At 34.8% G+C, this 24559-nt stretch overlaps 1 protein-coding gene across 5 annotated transcripts in view; it reads right to left on the bottom strand.

Annotated features, from left to right (window-relative positions):
* LOC106622780 (equilibrative nucleoside transporter 1) overlaps positions 1-24060 on the bottom strand; it is a 242831-nt gene extending 218771 nt beyond the window's left edge. For 3 of the 5 annotated variants that reach the window (XM_070112932.1, XM_070112938.1, XM_070112937.1), the window contains exon 1: positions 10411-10432. In XM_070112932.1, the coding sequence (XP_069969033.1) occupies positions 10411-10417 (7 nt within the window). In that variant the 5' untranslated portion in view covers positions 10418-10432. The other 2 variants (XM_070112933.1, XM_070112935.1) reach the window with 2 other exon arrangements.
* Between the last annotated feature and the right edge of the window lie 499 nt (positions 24061-24559).

The raw sequence follows: 24559 nt of genomic DNA, 5'->3' as shown, positions 1-24559 counted from the left end.
GAACCACGGGTTTAGTTTCAACTACAAATCCCGAAAACCACAATACCGAAAATTGCCTAATGACACCATGTTGCTCAAAGGCACAACACACTCAAACGCTACACAGCGAAATACAAAATAGGGCATTACTACCCACAGCAGTCATCTCCATCGAACACCGAGGAGAACTGTTTAAACTTAGGGCCTTAATAGACCAAGGATCACAACGATCTTTCATAGCGTCTAGGGTACAAAATAGGCTACAACTGCCAACAAAACAAGCCAACTTTGAAATCACGGGAATGGGCGGAAGAGTAGTCCAAAACTCAAATAATATCTGCCCCATTGCCCTAATTTCCCCCCAAACGGATAAGAGAATTAAAGCAGAAGCTATAGTCTTACCGCAGCTAACAAATATGCTTCCAAGCTATCATACAAATAGCAAGCATTGGCAAAAGGTTTCACACCTGAAGCTAGCAGATCCCAACTGCAATACCCCCGCTCAAATAGATATAATAGTAGGCAGCGACCTTATACCGCAAATAATGCTTGAAGGTGTTGAAAAAATTTCAACGACCCTTCTAGCCCAAAATACTATATTCGGTTGGATTCTAAGTGGACTGGTTACTGAACCAGTTTCCACATCAACAACTCAAGTTGACGAAAATTCAAAAGAATACCTTAATTCACAATCAAGGAAATTTCGGGAGTTAGAAAAATGCCCCCTCATATCAATTAAAACCCCAGAAGATCAGTATTGTAAAGACTTCTACAAAGCCACAACTACTCGATCAAATAATGGTCGGTACGTCATACGACTACCACTAAATTCACACTCCAAGAATTGGCCGAAAAAACAAAGTCAGAGTCCCTTCTGACAAGATCAGTTTTAAAAAACACAAATATGTAACTTTTCGACCCCGCAGGATGGCTCTTGCCAATAATGATAGAAAAATCCTGATTCAAAAAGCTTGAGATATGTTGTGCCCTCCTACTTGCCAAATTAGTGCATACGCACTTTAACATACATATATCCAAATTGTCCCAAAAAAGTCGAAAAAATCGACACATAACAAATTGTGCTCTAGTAGCTTACTTTTTCAAAATTATAAAACAATTTAAAAATAAAGTTAAGCGATCAGCATGCTCCCAATGCGATGCAATGACGCACCAAGCCTTACAACAAGCAAAGGTCGCTCTAATCGCATATATCTAAGCCCCCTTCGTATTGGTGGTTTATGGGAAATACTTGTAATACGTGTACAAATCCACTTAAAAAGTAGACGTAAATCACAAATCTTACGCTCGCAAGATCCCTCTTCAGGTTTCAAAGGAGCACCCATTCTGGCCATATCTGAGCTAGGCGTGGAGTCGCCATCCTATAAGCCGATAATAAAGTAATAGTACATAACCGGCAATAAAATGAATAAACAAAATTATACCATCTAATAATACGTCGTCACAACAACAAATCGAATAAATGCAAAACAACGTTGCTTGCTTAACGCACTAACTTCCAAATCAAAAAACATAATACCCATTTCAAAATCAAGATTCCATCCTACACGTACAGGTAAATATGGATCTACCACTACTGCATTATCATGCATACCGCGCTCTCGGCTACTCCAATTGCAGTACGCCGTGATACCTGGGACATTTACAGCATATCTGTACTACTAGGCAAAATATTCGCCTAGGGGGCCCAGGATGTTTAAATGACTATAAACTCCCCTTCCAACTACACCGCTTCTTCAGGGTAAATAATGTCACACCCTAATACAACACACCACACCTTGGAACACAACACGCACTCACAACATAAACGACCACACTGCACACGATGTCAGCACAGAAGTTACCACCATACACGATGACACCCCACACCATCAACAAAAAGAGGGATTGGATCTTCAATTCACCTCATTCGAAATAATTCCGACCTCTTTGCGCAACGTAAATGTATGAAATCGCTATCTCCGCTACCAACCGTCAAAACTTTCTGAGTTTAAAATCGTAGTATTAATTTTTATCACAAAAGTGTTAAACCAATAAAAAACTTGTGAAACATTCAATAAAAAAATAAAGAATATTTCAATTTAAACCTTAAAAAGGCGTTTGTGAAAGAAAGGGGAAGTAATAATGTCAATGTTGAGTGCTAACATTATAGCATAATTATTCATTAGTAAATGACTTTGAATCTTTGGTCCATAACTTTTGACCACTGAAAAGGCGATAACTCACAAAAGAGACGCGTCACTAACACTCAATGTACAGTAAAAATTTGATATCGTAACTCCCACATTTTGGTAAAATCCTATATCGCTAGATCTACCCGACCCATTCCAAATAAAAATAAGTGAAAATGTAGATTCTTGTCAGCAGAGCAGTTCAAATTCGATGATACATTCGTAACTTCTTTTTCTGCTATGTTTTGATGTCAAAAGTGGATAAAATTACGTCAGATCACAAAATCTTACGGTTTTCACCGGGAGACACCAAAAAAATTCACAACAATACGCAAACTTCTTCAAGCTAAGCGAGGCTGGTCTACAAAAGGCCTTGACTAGGGAAACTATGGAGGCCATGATGGTGTTTATGGTAGACTAGCCGATGGTGGTACGGGCCATAATAGGGAACGAGTCTTTAACGGCCGCTGTGCACAAACCAGATTGGATACAAAGTACAATGATTCTGAAGCTGACAGCATATTTCTGGCACTACCGCTGCAAAGGCCGGGACTTAATTTTGGCCCACTAAGAAGGACTGATGAGTCTGACCCTGGCGTACGTATGCGAGTATCATACTCAACGGAGTCCATAATTAATTACGGCCTCTTGATCTTACCTTTATTCAGATAACCAATTGAATCCAAAGAAATTTTGAAAACGGTGGATTGGTTATCTCTGTATTCTTCGGTATCAAACAAGTTTTTCACAATGCAGCATATACCAGCGTCGTAAACCACTAGTCTACGAGGTAAGATCTTAAAAGATTTATCCAAATTATCAGCTCCACCAGGGGCGCTTTGGCGTTATATAGAGGGCGAACTTATATAACTGTAATAATTCGTACAGCATGGCCGTAACCGCTTTAAAGAACTGTCGTTTCTACAAAATAAAGACCGAAAATGTGGAGCATGTGCTATTGGAATGTTGCACTCAATTCATAGCCATAAATTCCAGCAGGCTAAGCATAAAACCCCAAATACGACCATCGAATTTATCAATGCTGGTGCTAAATGAGAGAATTGCAGAGGGTTTCAACCTTTTGGATGACATCATACTTCAGTTGCTTCAACTAAACCATTACTAACACGTTGCGATTTCATCCAAAGTACGTTGATACACACATATCCAATAAAGTCTGCGTTCACCCGACACAATTTTTTAAGTGAAGTAAAAACACAATGTAAATAGGTAATTCCGCTTAAATTTTCTATATGTATTTCTTCTTTATATTTTTAAGTTCAAAATGCAAAAACAAAAATGTATATCCCTATTTTCATTTTTATGATAACGGGATTTTAGTGTAATTGTTGCGCCGTTTTGTTCTGTTTATAATGATATGATATGATTTAAATGAGGTGTGAACAAAACCTACTGCCTAGTCAATAGAGGATTTAAAATACCGGATAAAGACAGCCCTGCGTTCACGTTGATTAAATTATTTATTGTTAAGTACTTTCATTATTACAGCATAAGTACAGTAAATTTATCTGAATTCTGTAAGGAAATGCAAAAATTAAAAATATATATCGAACCGTTTACATTGCAAAAAAAAACACGTATAAAGCTTTCTTTCTTGGTGATGTTGGGTGGAAGAAATTTGTTTTGTACGATTTTGAAAATCAATAATACCATATGTATATAAATCAGTTCATACATAAACTTTAAGTCAACAAATTTATTTTAGGTTATACCGCAATATATGAATATAGGATAGCAAGGTAATAAGAAGACAGAAACATCTCATTCAAACATTTATTTATCGATCTATTTAATGAAAAAACGGTTCTTTTGAAATCTGTTGACTTTCGCGATTAAGTTTGTGGCAGCGAATGCATCGATAATAGTCTGGAAATCCAACTACGTGGTTAATTCTACCTCTAGACACAGTGTAACTAGTCCTGAAATCTTACCCTGTGACGAGCATGATCGATAAAAATTTTTGATCCTTGCTAAAGCACTAAACGATCGGGGTGGTGAAACAGAAACGGGTAAAGTGCAAAATATTCTCAAAGCGATGCAAATATTTGGATAAAATTTTCATAATTTTCGAGCACTGATGTCATTCAATTCTAATTTGGAGTAGAACTTCCATAGGAATAAGAACGAATTATTTTGAATTAAATTTCTTCTTTACTATAATTTTCATCCACTTCTTTATGTAGGTCGTGGTCGTTTCCGTGTTTTTTTTTTATGTTTACTGGTGATAAAATCGTCTCGACAAGCTCTAAATTCTCTGCAGCAATTTTGCATTAATTATAAATTACTCTCTACTGGTCGCGCAGAAGTTGCAAATTGTATCGAATGGCATTGATCTCTTGAAGAACTAAGTTTCTTTCATTGATTGACTGAAGGAAAATTTTATCAACGTCTCGACGAGTTTCTACCATGAGGTTAAGTTTTTTAACTTCTTTCAAAGCAATTATTAATCCGGGAAGATTTTTCGCAAATGGATTGACGGCATCGGTTCTGGCAGACCACCTTGTATTAGAAAGACTGTGAAGTAAATTGCGTATTTTGGATTTAAGGATTTTCCAACGTTGTGTGCTTCTACTGAAAATATTTAAATATTTTTGAACGACATCGAAAAAAGTTATTGCTCGGGAACAGTATTTAGCCGAGTCGACTCCAACCAAATTCACCACATAGCGAAAGAACTGCATACTTATTTTTCGTTGGATGTTAACTTGCGCACCTTCATATTTACTGCTCATATTACTACCATTATCTTAATCCAGTCCACGGCAATCTTCTATAGGAATGTTTTATTTTCCAATGCTTTGCAAATTAAAATGGTAATAACTTTTTCATTACAATCTACAAAAGCGAGAAAACGTTCCTTTATCTGTAATCCCAACGTTTAAATAAATGATTGAACTATTAACTATCAAAATCTTTCTTATTTTTAACTATTCACTAAATTTTTTGGAAAATGCGGGCCCATTCAAGAACTCCGGGTTCGGGAAAAATTTTTTAATTTAACTTGAGTTAGTTAACTGATGCTCAACCTACATTGAGAGTTGTCCAATAAAGTTGTCGTTGTCGTAGCCAAAGTAGGAAAAGTTCTGTACATATTATAATTTAGTTGAAATTAAAATTAAAAACTTTTACAAACAGATATATACCAAACAAGTAAGGAAGGGCTAAGTTCGGATGTAACCGAACATTTTATACTCTCGCAAAGTCAAATGATATACTCGTTTGAGATTTCTTTGTGGATTGACTGATATTTTCGGTAGAAGTTAACTATAGGCACTGGGGTCCACTTATTTAGTACTTAGGGGCTTAAACAGTTTTGGTTCAATTGAGACAATTTTTGGTCACAAGGTGGCATACTTTAAACGTATTATTCACGCAAAGTTTTACCCCGATATAATCATTGTTGCTTGATATGCATAGGGGAAAGTGAAATAATCAGATGGAATTGAAAATGGTACTATAAAGGAAATAGGCGTGGTTGTAGTCCGATTTCGCCCATTTTCGCACTATAACATAGTAATTTAAAAAGAACGTTATGCACCGAATTTGATTGAAATCGGTTAAGCAGATCTCAAGATATGGGTTTTCAGCTAAAAGTGGGCGGTGCGACACCCACTGTCTAATTTTGAACGCGGTTCCTATGAAGTCATCTTATACCATCCCAGAGATAAAATTTAATGTCTCTGGCGTGTTTAGTGCTTGATTTATCGCGCTTTTAGTAGTTTTTAACAGTACCGTTATATGGGGAGAGGGCGGAGTTGCCACCCGATTTCAACTTCACACTGTAGATAGAGGTTCTAAAAATATTTGCTTCCAGTGAATTTTGTTATTATAGCATTAGCGGTTTAGGAGATATGCACATTAAACCTATTAGGGACCACGCCCACTTTGAAAACATTTTTTACCTGCAGATGCCCCTCCCTAATGTAATCCTTTGTAGTAAATAACAGTCTTGTATCTTATTGCCGAGCTTAGTTATGACAATTTATTTGTTTTTGATTAATGGCGTTTTGTGGGCGTGGCAATGGTCCGATTACGCCCATCTGCAATACCAACCATCTCACGGTACCAAGAAACATGTCTATCAAGTTTCATAAAGATATCTCAATTTTTACTTAGGTTAGAGCTTGCACGGACGGACGGACGGACAGACAGTCACCCGGATTTCAACTCGTCTCTTCATCCTAATCATTTATATATATATATCCCTATATCTAACTCGATTAGTTTTAGGTGATAAAACAACAACCGTTAGCTGAACAAAACTACAAAGCTACAGAGTATCAACAGGTTGCGAAAGTATAAAAATATTACCAGCATTGACGATTGTCTAACTCTGCCCTTTATTATACCGACCATATTCCTTGTGAATGAAGCAGCGTAAAACTGTATGCACTCTATTTCATTGTGAAAGTTGGAAATGTCAAAGCACTCTCTTAGTGTTGGTACAAGAATTCCTAAACACACACTTCCTTGAATTTTCTTTACTTGATTGTTTTGATTACTTAATGGATGTTTTAACACGCATTATCGAACAAAAAATTGAACATATGAAGTAAAATATATTGAACCGCAGACCATTGCTTAAAAAATTTTAAAATGAAACAAATATTTAGTTCTGAATTAATTGTTTTATAGAAACATTTCTATGTTTAAATATTCCCATTTATATATAATATAAAATTTCAATAATTAAATAATAAAGTATTGTAGAAACTTTAAGGCATATTTGTAATTTATTTTGGTTACTCATATAATATTTCAAGTGCAATCATATACATACATATAAATATATTTGGCATTCATGAGCGGAGTATGTTATTTAATCATTGTAAAGCGCTCACATATCGCTTATCTTAATAAATTTATAATACGCACTCGATGTACTGGTATAAAATTATTATTGGAATTAGCTTCACATTTATGAGATTTTTTATACAATGTGTAAAAAATATTATGTACATATCGACATATTGTCGATTTATTACTTTGATAAGGAAATATTCGAATACTAGACTAAACTTTATTATTTAAACTGAGGAGATTTTAATGAACTTACATTTTTGCTAGACATTTAACCCGGTTTCTCTACAAAACTAGAGACAACCTAAAGCACAAATCCTTATATTCGTGATATCAGTGCTGTTGGAGGTCACATATATGGTAATTACCAAAAACTCCGATTTTCTTCATATTCAGGGCTAAACCCCACTATGGTTAAGAAAACATATTCAGTCATATATGAGAACTTGAGTAAATCGTGGACCGATTTATAGATAACCAACCGGAAATTTTAAAATTATATTAGGTATACCTGTAGAGGCTCGACACCCGTGTCAAAAATTACCTAACTTAAGAATTTGCAACTTTTAGCTTACTTTATACCAACATATTGGTCAATCTGAGCTATATCTTAATAGAAATCAAATCTTGTGGTAGTTATGTACCTTAGAGCAAAAAATAGATTAAATCGTGTCAATACTTCCCCTAGCTCACGTGTACCTGACAAAGTCATTTCCGCCTTTCCACTTGTTTATGAAGGCATTACGGAGAGTTGCGATCCGGGATAGTGCTTTTTCCCCAAAGAGGTTTTATGGGAAAAGCAATGGACTTTACATGTTCCTAATAACTACTGAATACCATTTAAATCGTCACATTGCAAATTTGTCACCATTATTCGCTCCAGATTAAAACAAGGGAGGAAAACAATACAAATTGTATAAATCCTCTGTAGCAACAGGTTGCGAGAGTATAAAAAAGTTTACTTTAAATATTTTATGAAACTTTCGAAGAATATTTATTTTTATACTTCCGCAACCTGTTGCTTCAGAGTATAATAGTTTTGTTCACCTAATGGTTGTTTGTATCACCTAAAACTAATCGAGTTAGATATAGGGTTATATATATAATATATAAATGATCAGGATGAAGAAACGAGTGGAAATCCGGGTGACTGTCTGTCCGTCCGTCCGTCCGTGCAAGCTCTAACCTAAGTAAAAATTGAGATATCTTTATGAAACTTGATAGACATGTTTCTTGGTACCGTGAGATGGTTGGTATTGCAGATGGGCGTAATCGGACCACTACCACGCCCACAAAACGCCATTATTCAAAAACAAATAAATTGCCATAACTAAGCTCCACATCAAGATACAAGACTCTTATTTGGTATACAGGATCACAATAGGGAGGGGCAGCTGCAGTTAAATTTTTTTTATAAAGTGGGCGTGGTCCCGCCTCTATTAGGTTTAATGTGCATATCTCCTAAACCGCTAATGTTATAATAACAAAATTCACTGGAAGCAAATGTTTTTAGAACCTCTATTGACGGTGTGAAAATAGTTGAAATCGGGTGGCAACTCCGCCCACTCTCCATATAACGGTACTGTTAAAAACTACTAAAAGCGCGATAAATCAAGCACTAAACACGCCAGAGACATTAAATTGTATCCCTGGGATGGTATGAGATGACTTTATTGGAACCGCGTTCAAAATTAGACAGTGGGCGTGGCACAGCCCACTTTTAGGTGAAAGCCCATATCTTGAGATCTGCTTAACCAATTTCAACCAAATTCGGTACATAACATTCTTCTCATATCTCTATGTTATAGTGCGAAAATGGACGAAATCGGACTACAACCACGCCTATTTCCCAGATAACACCATTTTAAATTCTATTTGATTCTTTCACTTTCCAGTATGTTCAAGCAACAATGGATATATCGGGGTAAAACTTTGCGTGAATAATGCGTTTAAAGTATGCCACCTTGTGACCAAAAATTGTCTAAATCGAACCAAAACTGTTCAAGCCCCTAAGTACTAAATATGTGGACCCCAGAGCCTATAGTTGACCTTCTACCGAAAATATCAGTCAACCCACAAAGAAATTTCAAACGAGTATACCATTTGACTTTGCGAGAGTATAAAATATTCGGTTACATCCAAACTTAGCCCTTCCTTACTTGTTTTATATTAATTTCATCTTGTACTTACAAATTTTTTCCACCATTTGCATAAGTATACCTATATAGAAGTAAGTAAGGAAGGGCTAAGTTGAGGTTAATCGAATATTGTGTACTCTCGAAATTTGCAAAAGTCAAAGGTAGAAAAATACTTTCAGGTGTTGCAAAACTTTATATTAAACAAGTAAGAAACAATTCATCATAATTAACTCAAATGAGATATACGTGATATAAACTCAATCAAAGCTAAATGTAATAAAGGGGGTGATGAAAACATCAACCAAAGGACGGGAAATCCCAATTTAATTCAGAACTAATGAAAATCATGTAGTATATGATAGTGGGGGTAATATGTGTCGATATCATACATTTTCAGCATAAAACTATGGTATATCCAATAATACACTTTCACTTAATTTTGGTGAAATATTGAATATTATTGGCAACCAAAATATTGAAATTTTTTATAAGGTATATTGGTGCTAAAGAATGTATTGACTCGACTTTATACAATTTTGATATTGCGATATACATGGAATTTTATTAAGTCCGATTTACTTGGTTAGGCACTGATTTTTATGAAAGCAAATGCTTGATTACAACGACTATACCTATTTCTTCCACAAACAAATGGTTTGTTGATTATTTAAAGAATAACTGTACTTTATTCAAAAATGAACACACATCTAAATATTATTTCAATTAACGGTTTTTCGTAACCATCATTTTGAGCGGATAGTTTCGAGGCGAAAATGTATTGCTGCCACGAATCCCTATGATTCTTCCAGATGTGCCAATTAAATTTAAACGCACTCGATGAATAACTCACAAGGCTAAACGTTGTTTGGTCGTGGTTTAGATGTGGGTACGCCATGCTTTTCCACCGGAAAACTTTATGTGCTATGTTCTCGCGAGAGCAAACCATCCAGTTTCTTTGTATTCGCTGAAAACAGACTGTCCAAAAATATTGTACACTCCATTGCGTTAAGAGATTAATCTTTGTTTATTTTTAATTGAAATAATTAGTAGTACAAATAAGAACTCTTTTCGATGAGCAAATAGGCAGCTATCAATAATTGGAATTTAATATACTTTTCACACACATATATAGTGTTAGTTATTTTTCGATTCGGTTCGACGAAAGTAAAATACCTAACTAAGGTCCTCGTCCTTCCCGACCTATGGAAGCCTTATCGCCCGATAACTATCCCCTCCTCAGTAGTGAAGACTCCTATTTATTGTTACTCACGACTTTTACTCACCATACATGAATATAGCAGAGCATCAACATGGTTTCCATAAAGTGCACAGCAGCACCACAACACTTAGCGTCATAAACGCCCAGACAGTTCATGGCCTAAAAAAAATAATACACCTTGTGAGACGATACTAGTTGCGCTGGACTTGTCAAAAGTTTTTGACACAGTCTATCAGACAACGCTACTAAAATCCGTCGAACAATGTACGCTCCCTGAAGGGCTGAAGAGGTCAACCAAGAACTATCTGAACTGTCGACAATCATCCGCACTATTTCGAGGTCAGAGTTCTAACTTAAGAAGATTTAAACAGTTAGGACCGACGAGTGATGTCCGCTCCCCGCTACTGTTTACTTCTATATCGCGAACCTCCGTCAACCATCATCACTTTATACGCTGATGATTGTTAGATATTGTGCACCTTCACTACACATACAATCGCGATTATTGCAAAAGAACAGAGACGCAACAAAATCCGACTGGATGTAGTGAAACGAAGACGAAGAAGCTTCAGGTGGGCCAGAACACTGCACTCCGTACGATAACAGGATGCCTCCTGATGTCTCCCGCATAGGGAGGCCTGCGTTCTTTCGGTTAAGGAACACAATGAACTCTTTTTCAAACACTTTCTGCTGGGATATTTTCACAGAAATCATGTTCAAATCCATTTATTCATATTATAACAAAATATGATGCAAATAGAATATTAATACATTTTGCAAACGAATTAGAAAGAAAGATTTTATCGTCAATACAAAATTCATAATCGGAGTAAATCTTGGTGTTGGATTGACCAGTGTTATTTTTTTGAAGCGAAACCAAGGCCGCCAAAGCAAAAAGGAGTTCCACTCGAAAGAACTGAGGACACCCCGGACGGAGTTTGACCAACTAGTGTAAGTGTAAAATTCACTATAAATCAAAGAAACACGCACTTTAAACAGTTGAATTTTTGTAATTTAAGTGCGCATATCTCAAAAACTTCAGGTTAGCGACAACTATTTATGTATTTTTTTTTTAATCTGGAGAACCTTCTCTATCCGTACATACCCATTTTAACCAGAAATTTGGCGGATGCTATTCTAAAATTTACCCCTAACCACTTCTTTGCATGACCAATAAAGCCTTATCATCTAGCACCCCTCTTCCTATGTTAAATGGTTTCGATGAGAACTAGCTTGAACCTTGCCACCCAAACTGAAATTAGAAAACCGTTACAACAACGACAGCAACAAAGAGTGTAAATGTATCATATGGTTTAGGTCTCCCAACGAAGGAGGCCGCGAAAATGATAATTTTTTTATCGTCTTATTTTGACGCGAATATAAGAATCCGGTGAGTAAAAATATCTTTTAATTACTAAATTTTAGATTAAAATCACATTAAGTGCTTTATTACTAGTCTATTGCACAATCCCATAGAATTTAAAGCAGTGAAAATCTGATACCATAGTTGTATCGATAAACTTACACAAAATTGTAATTTCGCAGCGCAGAAAAAGTCTGCGTAAAAGTAGTAAAATGGAAATTCTTCGCGTAAAAACAAAGAGTACAAGTGTCGGAAAGTTATAGCTTTATTTGTTTTCGTAAAAGTAGCAATTTTAACCGATTTTAGTTTTATTTAATTTGTTATTAAATTTAGAAGGACGAATCTCGCTTGAAAGAAATCAAAAGGGTCCTCTGAAAAAGAAATACTGATTAAACTTTTGGCAGAAGTAAAAACTAATGGTGAAATCAGTCGAATTGTTGGAAGAACAAATTCTTCCATAAAAAGAATAATCAAAATCTCGGCCCGTCCAGGGCGGCCAAAAATATTATATTAGCATAGCAGAAAATATGAAGCGCAAAACCCCCGACTTACTGCAACCAAATCGCTCAAAATTTTAAGGAATCCCTATGCATTAACACAATTCACAAAATTAAAAAAAACAAAAACGTGTTTATCAGTGATTCATATTGTCAGTAAATAGACAAGTGAGTGCATAATGCTTTTCGGAAGAGCACTTCAACAAGCATCGGAAATTTTGGCAGAAGTTTATTTTGTCCGATGAAAACAAGTTTTGGATCTTTGGTATCAAAGGCCGAAAGATTTTATGGCGAAAAATGAACAAGGCACTCGATAAAAAAAATCTTGATACATACTGTGAACAACGGTGGTGAAGAAGTAATGATATGGGGGTGCATAGCTAGTAGTGGTGTAGTCCGAATGGAAGTTGTAGACTGCACCATGGACAAATATGCATACCTTAATATCTTAAAAATAAATTTGAAACAAAGAGCGGAAAAATTGGGTCTTGGAAGAGAATGCAATTCTACAGGTTAACGACCCGAAGCATACAGCATAGACATAGTTAAGCTTTGGTTACTCCTCAACGTTCCCAAACAACTTCAAACACCACCAGAATCACCAAGTTTGAATCCTAAAAAGCACCTATGGGATTCACTGAAACGTAAAATCCGCCAACGCACAATTACCTTAAAGGATATTCCCAAGGATGTGCTGAACGTTAGGGATATCCGACTTTCTTTACATTTTACGAAGAACTCGGTGGAAAAATATCTTTGCTCGACTTATGTACCCTGTATGCACACTTTTTCTAATGGATTTTTTATTCGTCGGCATGATTTACTTTGTTTATTGTCGGAAATATAATCACTTTTATTTTCATAAAATTACATATTTGTTATCCTTTAACGAACATCAAATAAATTGGTTTTTATATATACACTATAATCGAGCTCTTTTTATTTACCGCACCACCCAGATCGGAAATGATTTTCTTAAAAAAATCGCAATTGGAAAACGGTAATTTTGATAATAAAACAAGAAAAAACGTTAACTTCGGTTGCGCCGAAGCTATAATACCCTTCACAAATACAAAGGCCCCTTACAAGAACTTGATTCCGAACGTTCAATTTGTATGGCAGCTATATGATATAGTGATCTGATCTCACCAATTTCTGTGGAGAATAATTTGTTGCCTTAAGCAATACCTCGTGCCTAATTTCGTGAAGATACCTCGTCAAATAAAAAAATTTTCCATGCAAGCACTTTACACCGATCGTTCAGTTAATATGGCAGCTATATGCTATAGTCATCCGATCAATACAATTTCTTCTGAGATTAGATTAATGCTTTAAATAAAATTACATGCCAAATTTCGTGAAGATACCTCGTCAAATGAAAGAGTTTTCCATACAAGCACTGCATTCCGATTGTTCAGTTTGTATGGCAGCTATATGCTGTAGTCATCCGATCTATACAATTTCTTCGGAGATTGCACTACTGCCTTAAATAATAATCTATGCCAAATTTCGATAAGATACCTCGTTAAATGAAATAGTTTCCTATACAAGCACTTTATTCCGATCGTTCAGTCCGTATGGCAGCTATATACTATAGTGATCCGATCTAAACAACTTCTTCTTTAAATTACATTGTTGCCTTAGAAAATGACCCATGCCAAATTTCGTGAAGATATTACATCAAATAAAAAAGATTCCCATACAAAGATTTGCTTCCGATTGTTCAGTTTGTATCGCAGCTGTATGCTATAGTGGTCCGATATCGGCCGTTCCGACAAATGAGCAGCTTCTTTGTTAGAAAAGGATAGGTGCAAAATTTCAGATCGATAGCATAAAAACTGAGGCACTAGTTCGTATATATACAGACAGACGGGCAGACAGACAGACGGACATGGCTAAATCAACTCAGCTCATCATGCTGATCATTTATGTACAGCTGTGTTCACAAAAATAGCAGTGCGAGAAATGCAATCAAGTAATGTTATTTTTTTTCAAGTTCCGTTACGATTATTCCAACGACTACGCATTGTTGTTGTAGAATGGAATGTGTATAAGGAAGAAACGAAAAAATCCCGTTAGATTTGCGAGATTTAAGCAAATGAACAACTCTTTTTGCTAGAAGCACCAGTCTTTGGCTGTTCATTAAAATAGCAGTGCGTATGTTGATAAGCCAAAAAAATTTTGTTAAGACGTTTAATTGATAATAAGTAAGTGGTTTTGTGTTAGTGATTATAATTAACATTAGAAAACACTAAAATAAATTTATATTTTTTAACTTAGTGGGCAGGGGCAAACATTGTACTCCTGAAAAAAGAAATATTATAGTGCAACTAAGAAACCTGGAAAAAACATATAAAGACATCCAAGAAATATGTGGATGTTCTGCTAAAATGATTCATAATGCTTTAAACTTTAAAGAAATGCCCGAAAATCGTGGTATCCGACGTAAAACCACGCCTCATGAGGACCGATCTATTGTGCGATATAGCAGGGCGCAGCCTTTTGCATCGTCCAGCAAGATAAAAAATGACTTAAGCTTGAATGTTAGTGGCGTTACTATTCGGCGACGTCTTAAAGAACAAAATCTCAAAGCGTGCCATCTACGAAAAGTTCCATTGTTAGCCACCAGACATGTCAAAGCACGTTTACAAAGAGGCGAAATATTTTATGGAGTGACGAAAGTAAAATTGTGTTATTTGGTGAAAAGGGCTCCAGACAACATGTCAGACGTCCACCTAACACACAGTACGATCCTAGGCACACTTTGAAGACAGTTAAACACGGCGGATTGAGTATTATGGTATGGGCATGTTTTTCTTACAGTGGAGTGGGCCCTATATTTATGATTGATGGGATCATGGATCGATCTGTATATGTTAAAACATTAGAAAATGTTATGTTTCCTTATGCCAATTGGGAAATGCCACTAAAATGGACGTTTCAACAAGATAACGACCCCAAACAAACAAGCAAACTGGTCAATAGCTGGATGGCATCAAAGCGGATCGATCTTATGTCATGGCCTGCGCAGTCTCCGGATTTAAATCCAATTGAAAACCTATGTGGAGATGTTAAACGATATGTTGCAAATGCAAATCCAACATCTCGATCACAGCTTTGGGAGGTTGATCAAAAATCATGGGAGCGGATCCCTGTCAAGCGCTGCCAGGACTTGGTGGATTCATGTCTCGCAGATGCCAGGCCGTAATAAAAAATAATGGGTACACGACTAAGTACCTACCCAAGCAAACTAATTAAAATAGTTTTTTGGAGTTTAACAATGTTTTTTTCAATTAATAATGTAAAAAAAATAACAACATTTCGAATAATAAATTGACTTGTTTTTGTTTAAAATAATCACAAAGTTAAAACAAAATTAAATTTGTGAACATTCATTAACTTTTTGATATATATTAAGTTTAAAGTTGCAGCTCATGAGCACTGCTATTTACGAACACAGCTGTATATATTTTATATGGTCTCCGTCGTTTCCTTCTGGGTGTTACAAACTTCGTGGCAAACTTAATATACCCTGTTCAGGGTATAAAAATTTAATAATATGTAAAAGTGGTTCTTGCGTATATCTTTTCATGATGAAATTGTAAACATTACTGAATGCAATCAAAAAAAAATTATAGATCCTGACATATTAAAAATGGCCAAAACGACACTTAGAAATCATATCATCGCTATTGGAAACCCCGATATATCTCACAGATTGACTGATATCTTCGGCAAAAGTCAGATATAGGCTCTGGGATCCACATTTTCGGTATCTAGAGCCCTGAATAGTTATGGTCCGATTTGACCTTAAATGAAATATTCGTGCAAATTTTTATACCGATATATTAATTAGTGCTGGATTTGTATACCAGAAAGTGAAAAAATCAGATGGATTTAAAGTTGTTTTATATGGGAAGTAGGCGTGGTTACTGTCGACTATTTTAGCACTGTAACATGGGAATGTCAAAATAATCTTATGTACCAAATTTGGTGAAGTAGGTTCGGAGATATGTGATTTCACCTAAATGTGGGCAATGACACGCCTATTGTACAATATTGGCACCTGCCCCTATAAAGCCTTTTCGTGTCATTTCAGGTGTAAAATTAAATATCTCTCACGCATTTCGTTATTAATTAATCGCAGTTTTAGTAGTTTTTTAAAAATAGGGTGTGGACGTGGTTTTCATCCGATGTCACCTAATTTTATCCTGTCGCAAGAGGTGTCGAAATTATATGTCCTGTGCAAATTTAAATGATATAGCTTAAATAGTTTGGGAGATATATACATTAAACATATTAAGCCAAGCCCACAAATTTGTCAAATCACCTCATTATTATGATTCGTTGTTCCAAATTACGGGTTTGTATCTATATTTAGTGCTTAGTTATGTCAATTTATATTTAGCCAACATGTGTGCCAAATTTCATTAAGGTATCTCAATTTTTACTCAAGTTATTGCTTCAACGGACATACACAGTCACTCGGATTTCAACTCATCTCATCATCCTGATCATTTATATATATATATTCAACTACAATATATCAAACTCGATACACACAACCGTAAAGCGAACAAAACTGTTAGGGTATTCTCTGTAGCAACATGTTGTAAGAGCCTAAAAATTATCATTTCGCGGTCTACTAAACTACATATTTACGACAAAGACTTCTACACGAAAAAACTATAGACACTCCGGTGTTAGACCGACCAGGGTTATTTGTCGTAAATGTAAACACACAAATCTCTTGAACCGGTGAGTGTGCCAAGTAATTTGAAATACACTTTTGTTCTTCAAAAAGGCACATCTGTATTTGGGTTTTATTTCAATGTGTCTAATTACAGAAAAATACATAAATAATATTAAGTGAAAAATGTGCGCGAAGTGTGTTAAACTTATGTAGTTAAGTAGCAAGTATATGTAGTTAAGTAGCATGTAATAGTTATACATATTAAAAGAACTATGGATATCCCGGTGTTGTCCCGACCAGGGTAATTTTTTTGAAGAAGATACAGACCCTGAAATCGTGGGATGGTATAATAAAGCCACTAATACTTCACTAATTCGTTTTTAGACATTTTATTTTATATGATGCAACAATAGCTTTATTTCAATATTTAAATTATTCTTCAATTTTATTAATTTTGACAATAACAAAAGGGTTGTAAATGTCAAATAACAAGTGTAGCCATAATAATATATTTTGCTAACGAAGAAAAAGTAAATAAAAAGAGAGATTATACCCTTAATACAGGAACCATTATTGTTGATAGACACTAATAAATCTTTTAGATTCCTTCACTTGATAAACCCTGGTGTTGGATCGACCAGGGTTATTTTTTTGAAGCGCAGCCGAAGGCCGCCAACGTAAAATGAAGTTCTACGCGAAAAGACCTTGGTACACCCCGGTGATGGACCAACCAGGGTTATTCTTTTTGAAGCGCAGCCGAAGGCCGCAAAAGCAAAAAGTTCTACGCGAAAAGACCTTGGTACACCCCGGTGCTGGACCGACCAGGGTTATTTTTTTTGAAGCGCGGCCGAATGCGGCCATCGCAAAAAATAGTTCTACAAGAAAAAGTAACATTGTCATACAGGGTATAACATAATCCTTAACAAGCCCTCTAATTGTTTATTTTTCTAGGTTTTGGGTTCCTGTATTCTATCAGTTCATTTACAAAAGATTTCGATAAGGTAATACTGGTTATTTGACATTTTGCAACCCTTTGTTATTGTCAGAATTAATAGAATTTAACAATAAATAAATATTGAATTAAACTATTTTTGCACTATATAATGTAAAACAAGAAAAAAAACGGTTGCACCGAAGCTATAATACCCTTCACAGATACAATGGTTCCTTATAATAACTTGATTCCGATCTTATTTCGTGAAAATGGCTCGTCAAATAAAAAAGTTTTTCATGCCGGCACTTTACTACGATCGTTCAGTTAATATGGCAGCTATATGTTAGTCATCCGATCTGTACAATTTCTTCGGAGATTACACTATTGCCTTAAATAATAATCTATGCCAAATTTCGTTAAGATACCTCGTTAAATGAAATAGTTTCCTATACAAGCACTTTATTCCGATCGTTCAGTTTGTATGGCAGCTATATACTATAGTGATCCGATCTAAACAACTTCTTCTTTAAATTACATTGTTGCCTTAGAAAATGACCCATGCCAAATTTCGTGAAGATATTACATCAAATAAAAAAGATTCCCATACAAAGATTTGCTTCCGATTGTTCAGCTTGTATGGCAGCTATATGTTATAGTGGTCCGATATCGGCCGTTCCGACAAATGAGCAGCTTCTTTGTTAGAAAAGGATAGGTGCAAAATTTCAGATCGATAGCTTAAAAACTGAGGGACTAGTTTGCATATATACAGACGGACAGACGGACGGACGGACAGACACACGGACATGGCTAAATCAACTCAGCTCATTATTCTGATCATTTATGTATATATTTTATAGTCTCCGACGTTTCTTTCTTGGTGTTACAAACTTCGTGGAAAACTTAATATACCCTGTTCAGGGTATAAAAATGTGTACAAACGAATTAGTGAAGTGTTAGTGGATATAAAAGCGAAAAATATATGTGTATAATTAGTTTTAAATCGGAAAAATTTGTACTTTAAATAGTTGAAATCTTCAGCTTTAAACGTAAATATCTCGAAAACTATAAGTTTCCCCTTTCTATATCTTTATACACATAGCCAATAAAGTCTGCGTTCACCCGACACATTTTTTTAGTTAAATAAAAACACAATGTAAATAGGTAATTCAGTTCAAATTTTCTGCATGTATTTCTTCTTTATATTCTTAAGTTCAAAATGCAAAAACAAAAATATATATTCCTATTTTCATTTTTGTGATAACGGGATTTTAGTGTAAGGAAAGGTAAACATAGGCACCATTAAGTCTGCGTTCAGTTAGCTTGAATTGGATATACCGTTACTTCTCATGAATTTGTTCGTTCTTTTTGCGTAGATTCTATTATTTATTAATATAATTAGTCGTTTCAAGAGCTCGTGACGCGTTTTAATAATATTTTAAAAAAATGGAAACCAAAAGAAAAGAAATTAGTCTGTCGGAAAGAAAAATAGTTATTAATTTGTGGAAAGATGGCGAAAGTTTCAGAAAAATTGGGCAAACTATTGGAAGAAGGTCCACAAAGATTATTGAAAACGTAAATATAACCATTAAAAAAACAATTTGTGCCAAAACTGCCAGAAAAATTTTCCGAAAAGCTGGATATCATGGTAGAGTCGCGCGAAAGAAACTTGTAAACAGTCGAAAGCGCATTGAATTTGCTCATAATTATATAAATAAGTCGCCGGAATTCTGGAGACAAGTAATATTTTCGGATGAAGGTAAATTTTGCATTTTTGGCATAAAAGGTCGACCAATTGTGTGGCGCAAGTCAGGAACTGCCCTTGAAAAGCAAAATCTTGTTAGTACAGATAAACACGGAGGTGGCGGAATTATGGTGTAGGGTTGCATGGCGGCTGGTGGTGGGAAAAGGGTCAGCTTGAATTTATTGAATCCCCAATGGATAAATGGGGTTATTTGAACATTTTAAAAAACAATTTGAAACAAAGTGCAGAGAATCTTGGATTATCTTCGACGTTTTGGTTCCAACAAGATAATGACCCGAAGCATTCTGCGAAAATAGTTAGACTTTGGCTCTTGAACAATGCTCCTAGACAACTTTAAACGCCCCCTCAATCACCTGACCTCAATCCTATTGAGCATCTATTAGATCTGTTGGAAAAAATTATTCGTCAGCATACAATAACAAGTAAAGAGGCTTTGCGAAGTGTTATGAAAGAAGAATGGTCCCAAATTACAGCTGAGCGAACAGATAAGTTGGTAAGATCAATGCCAAGTCGATTGAGCAAGGTTTTAAAACAATGCGGCTATCCAACAAAATATTGAATTTAATTTTTCTTTATCATTTTTAATACTTTTGTAACTAATTTTAAAGCTGAACGCAGACTTAATGGTGAAGAAGAAATAAATGTAGAAAATTTGTACTGAATTACCTATTTACATTGTGCTTTTACTTCTCATAAAAAATAGTGTCGGGTAAACGCAGATTTTTAGGCTATGTGTATATTCTTGATCTGGAGGATCTCCTCTATCCGCCCATACCCATTTTATCCCTAAAAGCCTGGGACCGTATACTAAAGTTTTTCCGGTTTTTGCGTCGAACTCCTTATACTGTTGGCGGCCTTCGGCTTCGCGCTTCTAAAATATAACCCTGGTCGGTCTAACACCGGGATTTACGAAAAGAAAGGTTATTCTGAAAGAGTTTGCGTTACTCATGACAGATTACGAATTTTTTGTTGACAGTATAATCCATTTTGAGACAACTTTAGTTTAGCATCCCACGATTTCAGGGTTAGGAAGGGTATGGTTGGATAGAGGAGATTCTCCAGATCACGAATATATACAATTATTGCCGCCGGAAACTTATAGTTTTCGAGATATTTCCATTTAAAGTTGATTTATTTCACAATTTCTCGATTTATCGTTAACTTTTCTTTTATATTATGCTCTTATTATACACTAACACTTCACTACAGTGTTTCTACATATTTATTTTATATTAAATATTTAAATATAATATATAAAGCGTTTTATTTTTACACAATTTTCGTTATATGAACAATAACAAATGGGTTCCATGTTGTCAGATAATAAGTGTTGCCATATCCAAACGAATGAAAGCAATCAAAATAAATAAAAAAAACCCAATTACTCTCTACAAAATATTATGAACTAAATTTTCCATTTTAACAAAAGAAAAAGGTTTTATGGCCTAAACATATGTTTTATTGCATCTGATAATTTCACAAATGGATCATGATGCTGATTTGCTATATTTTTACGCCATATGTATTCATATATCAAATTTTTACAATATTCACTGTTATTACAATTATCCTTAATAAAGTTTGAAGTTTAAAGAGAGTGATATACCCTCTTTAACATTACTTTTTTTTAGTTTAGATTTCCTATTTGCACTGGCGGTTCCTAATTCAATCGCGTCAAACTCCTTTCTGCATTGGCGGCCATCGGCCGCGCTTCAAAAAAATAAACCTGATGGATCCAACACCGAGGTGTTCATAATTCAATCGCGTCAAACTTCTTTCTGCACAGGCGGCCTTCGACCGCGCTTCAAAAAAATAACACTGGTGGGTCCAACACTGAATTGTTCCTAATTTTATCGCGCCAAACTTCTTTCTGCACTGGCGGCCTTCGGCCGCGCTTCAAAAAAATAACCCTTGTCGGTCCAACACCGAGGTGTTCTTTCCGCACTGGCAGCCTTCGGCCGCGCTTCAAAAAAATAACCCTGGTGGGTCCAACACCGGATTGTTCTTAATTTTATCGCGTCAAACTGTTTTACGCACTGGCGACCTTCGGCCGCACTTAAACAAATAACCCTGGCCAACCCAATACCATAATTTATCAATAGAAGGGAATGAACAAAATTATAGTTCATGTATTTGGGGTATAACCCTTTTATTATTCATTTTAATTCGCTTTCAAAATATATATAAATATAAAATAAATATGTAGAAACATTGAAGTGAAATGTTAGTGTATAATAAGTGCACAATATAAAAGAAAAGTTAACCATAATTTGAGAGATTGTAAAATAAAATTTTCAAATTTCATTTTACTCCTTAGTTGGGAGACCTAAACTATACATTTACCTTTTTAAATTTAAAGTCTCAAAACACACAAGTCAGTGGCAACTAAATGTAAATATTTTGTTAATCTAGACAACCTGCTCTATACGTACATGCCTATTTCAACCCGAATTAGGGAGAAGCTATTCTAAAATTTCAAATGGGTGGGCTTTAATTTAGCATCCCACAATTTCAGGGGTAAGAGGGGTATGGTTGGATAGAGGAGATTCTCCAGATCACGAATATATATAATTATTGCCGTCGGAAACTTATAGTTTTCGGGATATTTACATTTTAAGTTGAAAATTTCACATATTACATTTTACAATTTCTCGATTTATGGTTATCTTTTCCTTTATATTATGCACTTATTATACACTAACTTTTCGGGAAAACTTTAGTATAACGTCCCACGCTTTCGGGGATAAAATGGGTATGGGCGGATAGAGGAGATCCTCCAGATCAAGAATATATATAGATATAGCCGCGGGAAACTTATAGTTTTCGAGATATTTGGGTTTAAAGTTCAAAATTTCGACTATTTAAAGTACGCATTTTTCCCATTTCGAATGAGTTATACACTTATATTTTCCACTTTTATATCCACTAACACTTCACTAATTCGTTTGTACACATTTATTTTACATTATATAGTGCAAAAATAGTTTAATTCAATAATTAAATTATTGTTAAATTCTATTAATTCTGACAATAACAAAAGGGTTGCAAAATTTCAAATAACCAGTGTTACCTTATCGATATCTTTTGTAATTAAACTGAAAGAAATTAAAACAGATAATACCCCAAATACAGGTATCCAAAACCTAGAGAAATAAACTATTACAAAGCATTGATGTTAAGTATTATGTTCTACCCTCTATGACAATATTACTTTTTTCTTGTAGAACTTCTTTTTGCGTTGGCGGCCTTCGGCCGCGCTTCAAAAAAATAACCCTGGTCGGTCCAACACCGGGGTGTATCAAAATATTTTTCGCGCAGAACTTCTTTTTGCGTTGGCGGCGCGCTTCAAAAAAATAACCCTGGTCGATCCAACACCGGAGTGTACCAAAGTTTTTACGCGCAGAAATTCTTTTTGTTATTGTCAAAATTAATAAAATTAAAGAATGATTTAAATATTGAAATAAAGCTATTTTTGCAGCATCTAATATAAAAAAAATTTCTAAAAACGAATTAGTCAAGTGTTAGTGGATATAAAAGTGAAAAATATAAGTGTATAATTCATTTTAACTCGCGAAAATACGTACTTTAAATAGTTGAAATTTTCAACTTTAAACGTAAATATCTCGAAAACTATAAGTTTCCCGCGGCTATATCTATATATATTCTTGATCTGGAGGATCTCCTCTATCCGCCCATACCCGTTTTATCCCCGAAAGCGTGGGACGTTATTCTAAAGCCGACCCAACTTTTCACTTCAATGTTTCTACATATTTATTTTATATAAAATATTTAAGTATTTGCATTAAATAAGCATTTAATTTTTACACAATTTCCGTTATATGAACAATAACAAATGGGTTCCATGTTGAAGCTAACCCCGAAATCGTGGGATGCTAAACTAAAGTTTTCCCTTTCAAATACACAATCATATATCATAAGGTAAAATTAATGCAGAACTGCACATTATATTCCCGTTGTTCCAATATATTTATTTTAAATTATTGATATGAATATCCCATGAAAAGAACAAAAAATATTAAACCTAAAAGTTAATAGTTAACGTGCACTGTAACATTGTTCAGTAGGTGGTACTCACAATAACAATCTTAACAAAACTACAAGATGTATAGGTATTTCGAAAACTATTGATATGAATATCCCATGTAAAGAACAAAAATATTAAACCTAAAATTTAATAGTTAACGTGCACTGTAACATTGCTCAGTAGGTGGTACTCACAATAACAATCTTAACAAAACTACAAGATGTATAGGTATTTCGAAAATGTAATAGCTCTACAATAGGCACTATTATTTGTAAGCCAACCAATAAAAGGTTAATAATTTGTACTCTTGATTTCTTAATGCATGTTGCTGATATTAGCTAATTCCAGATACTATTTTGATCAATTGTCTAATAGTATCTAACTCTCCACACATGTGCCCGTTTTTAAGCTCCGACTACACATGCAATAATTATGGCTAACTACTAAATTTTTTTTTTATATATTATATATTGTGATAACATGTCTTCCAAAATTCGTTATCTAATAGCGCGAGAGTCGCGCTTACACATGGTGTTAATCGAAATACGAAACTCTTTGATTTGAGAGAGAGCTGTCAAACCTCACATTTTTTATAACAATTGTCAATAATGTCACTGTCCAGAGAAAATGGTTGGGAATTTTTTATATAACTTTTGGGCTTTTTGTAATTTGATATTATTTTAAGGTCCTCGGTTCGTGAGTAGACCTATATCACGCATATATAATACATTATAAAAAACATTGTAAAACTTTTAAAACTCATACAACATAATATATAAATAAAAAAAACTATATTAAAGAAACAATACAACTCATAATAATATAACATGATTTTGTGATTAACGTTTAATATGGAATTATTTCGAATTTATAACAAACAATAGTAAGCAAACTTTAGTTGCTAGTTAAAATCAGCTGT

The sequence above is a fragment of the Bactrocera oleae genome, chromosome 2 (genome assembly GCF_042242935.1).
Source record: "Bactrocera oleae isolate idBacOlea1 chromosome 2, idBacOlea1, whole genome shotgun sequence".
NCBI classification, from domain to species: domain Eukaryota; kingdom Metazoa; phylum Arthropoda; class Insecta; order Diptera; family Tephritidae; genus Bactrocera; species Bactrocera oleae.
This window is presented reverse-complemented; position numbering and strand designations above follow the sequence as displayed.